The sequence below is a fragment of the Myotis davidii genome, unplaced genomic scaffold (genome assembly GCF_000327345.1).
Source record: "Myotis davidii unplaced genomic scaffold, ASM32734v1 scaffold1320, whole genome shotgun sequence".
Lineage (NCBI taxonomy): Eukaryota > Metazoa > Chordata > Mammalia > Chiroptera > Vespertilionidae > Myotis > Myotis davidii.
This window is the reverse complement of record NW_006291820.1, coordinates 524923-528935: the sequence shown is the minus strand read 5'-3', so window position 1 is coordinate 528935 and position 4013 is coordinate 524923. Positions and strand designations below refer to the sequence as shown.

The 4013-nt window shown below is 68.2% G+C and overlaps 2 protein-coding genes across 2 annotated transcripts in view; one reads left to right on the top strand and one right to left on the bottom strand.

Moving 5' to 3' along the window:
* Nucleotides 1-3802, bottom strand: part of GPR146 (G protein-coupled receptor 146) — a 4156-nt gene extending 354 nt beyond the window's left edge. Inside the window, exons 1-2 of the mRNA XM_006765259.2 lie at nt 3081-3802; nt 7-839 (exon numbers count right to left, since the gene is read on the bottom strand). Coding sequence (XP_006765322.2) covers nt 7-839; nt 3081-3102 — 855 coding nt within the window. The 5' untranslated portion in view covers nt 3103-3802. The remainder of the gene's footprint in view (nt 1-6; nt 840-3080) is intronic.
* The window catches only part of LOC102763981 (chromosome unknown open reading frame, human C7orf50), a 65260-nt gene that overhangs the window by 39260 nt on the left and 21987 nt on the right, over nt 1-4013 (top strand). The gene's annotated exons all lie outside the window — the stretch shown is intronic.

Here is a 4013-nt window from a genome sequence, read left to right as displayed (position 1 = left end):
CAGTGCCCCCAGGTGCGGCCCGGGCCCCGCGCCCCCGCGCAAGGCCAGCGACGTGTGCCCCAGGAGGGTCAGGTAGTGCGGCGTCCAGAGCCCGAACTGCGTGCACACGGTGGCCACCAGGAGCCTGTGCACCGAGGGGTCCAGCCTCCCCGAGTCCTGGTCGAGGGGCGTGTCCTCCTTGCGGATCCGGGAGATGAGCACGAGGGCGTAGAGCACGGCCAGGCCGGGCACCAGGTACCCGATGAGCACCAGGATGGCGTCGGCGGCCTCCGGGTGCTGCATCTTGGCGCACTCGACGATCCTGGCCGCCACGTGGCTGCAGATGTAGAAGAGCAGCGAGGAGAAGCTGGTGAGCAGGGCCCCGCCCCAGACGAAGCCGCACACGTGCCGGCTGTTGTAGACGCTGGACATGTAGGTGCGCGGCAGCGCCCGCTCGATGTAGTAGTCCAGGCTGAGCAGGGCCGTGGAGTACATGGTCACCAGCGAGCAGACGTTGAACAGGACCAGCAGCGTCACGTGGGCCTCACTGCTGAAGCCCCACAGGGCCCACCCGGAGGCGCCGGGGCCCAGCAGGTGCGCGGGTGCCAGGGCGCTGAGCACCAGGCCGGCCACGGCCATGTTCACGAAGTAGACGTCGGGCATGGTCATGCTGCCCTGGTCCTGCAGGTTCGCCAGCACCAGCAGCGCGTTGTAGCCCAGGCCCACGGGCACGCCGACTGCCAGGTAGAGCAGGGAGAAGGCGGACAGCACCAGCTGGGAGTGCTGGCAGAAGGGCTGGTCCTCGCCCCGGCCCGTGCCGTTGAGCGGACCGCAGCTCCACATGGCGCCAGGGCAGCTGGCTGTGGGGAGAGCAGGGAGGTTAGTCGTCACCTGGAGCCAGAGCCCCAGGCCTGTGGGTCCCCAGAGAGCTGGGAATCCCAGAAATGGGGCTTTTTCACAAGGAAGCTCCATGAAAGTCAAGTGTCGCCGCAGGTGCTACCCGGGGCCTGAGGGCCAGCGCCGCAGGGATGCTCATGGCCACAGGCCCATCCCTGAGGAGTCTGAGCACCGGGCCATTCACCCAGGCTGCTCCTGGGGCTGCGGCCCCACTGGCTCCCCGCCACAGTGGCTGGCAGTCAGGGCCTCCCCCAGGGCGGGCGCCCTGCAGCTCCTACCGACCTGGGCCGGAGCCTTCGGGCTCTGCTCAGTCCTGCCCGTGCCCTGCGCCCAGCTCTGTTACTGGAAAGTGAGAAGAACACAGAGTGCCCTCAGAGGCTGGTGGCCCAGCCAGGGCACCTCCAGGGGAGGGAGGGCCTGCCCGAGGCCTGGCCGCCCACCAGCTCAGCCTCATCAGCCCCTCCCACTCCAGAGCCGCCTGCCAGGGGAGCAGGGACTGAGTGAGGGCGCAGCCTCTGGGCCAATGAGGACACAGCCGGCCTTCTGGCCTGAATCTGGGCTCTTCCCCACACACGTGGGGATGGACAGTCCCTCTGCCCGCATTCCCTGTCTCTCACGGTGCCTGGGTAGCACAGGACGCCGCACAAGCAGCCCGAGGGCGGGCAGAGGCGCTGGGCGCTGGTGCAGGGTCACAGTGAGCCTGAGCCTCGGAGAGTAGGAAGCGCTGCTCTGGGAGATGCCCGCACCAGGGGCTGGAGACCTGAGGGACCTGCAGGGGGCGGGGCTCAGGTGACGTGGCCTGTGGGAGCCTGGCCCTGTCCTCCCGCGTCTCGGGCCGTGCACGTCCGGTCCGGGTGGCCTGTCGTCCAGTGCGTGGGGGGCCTGGGTGGGCTCAGCACTGGCATCGGAGAGAACTGGCAGGAAGAGCAGGAAAAACTTACGACCCGATGTAGTTTGGCCAAGCACCTGTGCTCACAGGCCAGGTGAGGGCCTCTTAGCAGCACTTGTGTCCCAGGCTGAGGCATAGGCACAGTCCGCCCTGCCGGGGGCACTGCCCCCCTGGGTGCCGTGGACAAAGGGCTCTGCCGCCTGTGGGTCCAGAGCCCGTCCTGTGGCACGTCCCACAAGCCTTTCCCGTGTCTGCCACGCCCCACCACCGTGCCGGAGGCTGAGGCTCAGCAGTGAGCAGCGGGGAGGCCCCACCCGTGGTGGGGAGGGATGGGGGTGCAGGAGTCAGCGCCCCCACACCCTCTGAGCGCCATGGGGCAGGCGGGAGGGACACCGAGTCTGTGGCAATGTCCTAACAGCCTGGTGAGCGCCTCCCAGCAGCCCAAGGAGGTGGGTGCAGGTGGTAACGAAAACGCTGGGCAGCCCCGCTCTGCCCACACGTGCGGTTACGTCACTGTCCACAGTGTGCCCAGCGACACAGTGGGGTCTCCCCCTGCACAGTGCTCCTCGGCCTGCGGGGCTGGATTCCAGGAGAGCAGGTGCACCAGGCAGGGTCCCCCATGGCCCTGGCGCCTCTGGCACAGCTCGGGAAGCTTGGCTGTTGACACGCTGCGGGAGGAGCCGTGCGCGGCACCCTTCAGCTGCCTCCCGCAGTTCCCTTCTCCCGTTCCCCAGCGAGGCTGAGCACACGGCGCAGGTGTGTGAACGCTGTCTCCTGTCCTGGCGCCCCCTCCCTCTCAAGGCTCCTGCTGAGCCGGGAGCGTGGGTGTGGGGTTTGTCCACCGGACCTCTCTGTTCCCGTCCCCAGCAAACACTGCCTTCCTGCGGCCGTCCCGGCCTTGCCAAGCTGCACGCCCCAGGGCCCCTGGAGTCTACCAAGGTGTTCCCACCTGTCCCGCCTCACACGCACACGCACACACACACGCCCCCACACACGCCCCGTGGGGGCAGGAGGTGGGGCCGCGGCCTCTGGGAGGCAGGCGCCCACTGTCACTGGAACAGGTGACGTCTGGCCCTGGGGTCTGCTGCCAGGTCACAGCCCAAGAGATGCCTCTTGGCCCCACAGGCTGGCCCTGGTCAGGCCTCCGCTGCCCTCACCTGCCCCGTCCGTGCTCACGTTCTGAGCGCCGGGCCACCGTCTCCTCGCAGCAGCCCCTCCCAGGCTGTGTGCACGGCTCTGTCCCCACTGCGGGCGGCCCGCACGCCCCAGCCTGTGTGTGGGGTGTGGGGCTCGCACAGCAAGGAGCTCCTCTCACCTGAAGTGAACCGAGCAGACATTTGGGCAGAAACTCAGGACACAGTTGTACCTTCTGGGACACGCGTTGGCCTTGGGTCAGTGCTGTCCCTGGGGTGGGCGGGGCACAGAGCCAGGAGGCAGCAGCACAGCCTGCAGGCCCGCCTGCCCCCCCACCCCAGCCAGGCCCAGGGACTGCACCCCGCAGCAATGGCTGGCCTCGAGCGAGTGTCCGGTTCTGGCCCAGATGGGCTGGTTCTTGGGAGATGGTCACATGAAATAAAATCCGTGGAGAATTTCCTGGAAGCAGGGGGGACAGGCGGGGACTGTGCGCTGGGCTTCAGAGCAGAAAGGCTGCGTGCGTGCGTGCTTGCTGGCAGCTCGTAAGCATCCGTCCGTGTGGCCTCCCGCACCCACGGGAGGGGAGGGACTGGCTTCAGGTGCAGGTTCGGCTCCAAGGCCCCGGTGCCCGCTCGCTTTCAGTCTGGTGCTTCCCACGGGCGGGGTGGCGGGGCCCCTGGTCCCCCCAGGTGTGAACAGGTGTCTGGAACGTTCTAGAGTGCGGACCTCTCACCCTTACCCTGTGAGCTCGCGGGGTGGGGGCGGGGAGGCAGGGTTGCTGGACTTGGCCCCACCCCTCCGGCCCCCATTTCCCTGCAGTCACTCCCCTTCCCTCCTGGGTCTGGTTCTGTGAGTCCAGGAAGGAGCTGCCTGGCAAGAGGGGAACCCAACAACAATGGTCGGCCCCTCCCCCTCTCCCCCTCCCGCCTCAGGCACAGGCCTCGGAGGCAGCAGCCGGATTCCAGGTATCCAGCCTGTTCCTTCCTGAGACAGGAACTCACAACTCAGCGGTGCAGACCCGGCTCCTGGAAGGGCCTCTCTGCTTCTTGGTCCCCTGACCAGACAGGAGAGAGGGGGCGGCTCCCTCCAGCCGCGGGCCCCTCTGCGCCTCCCA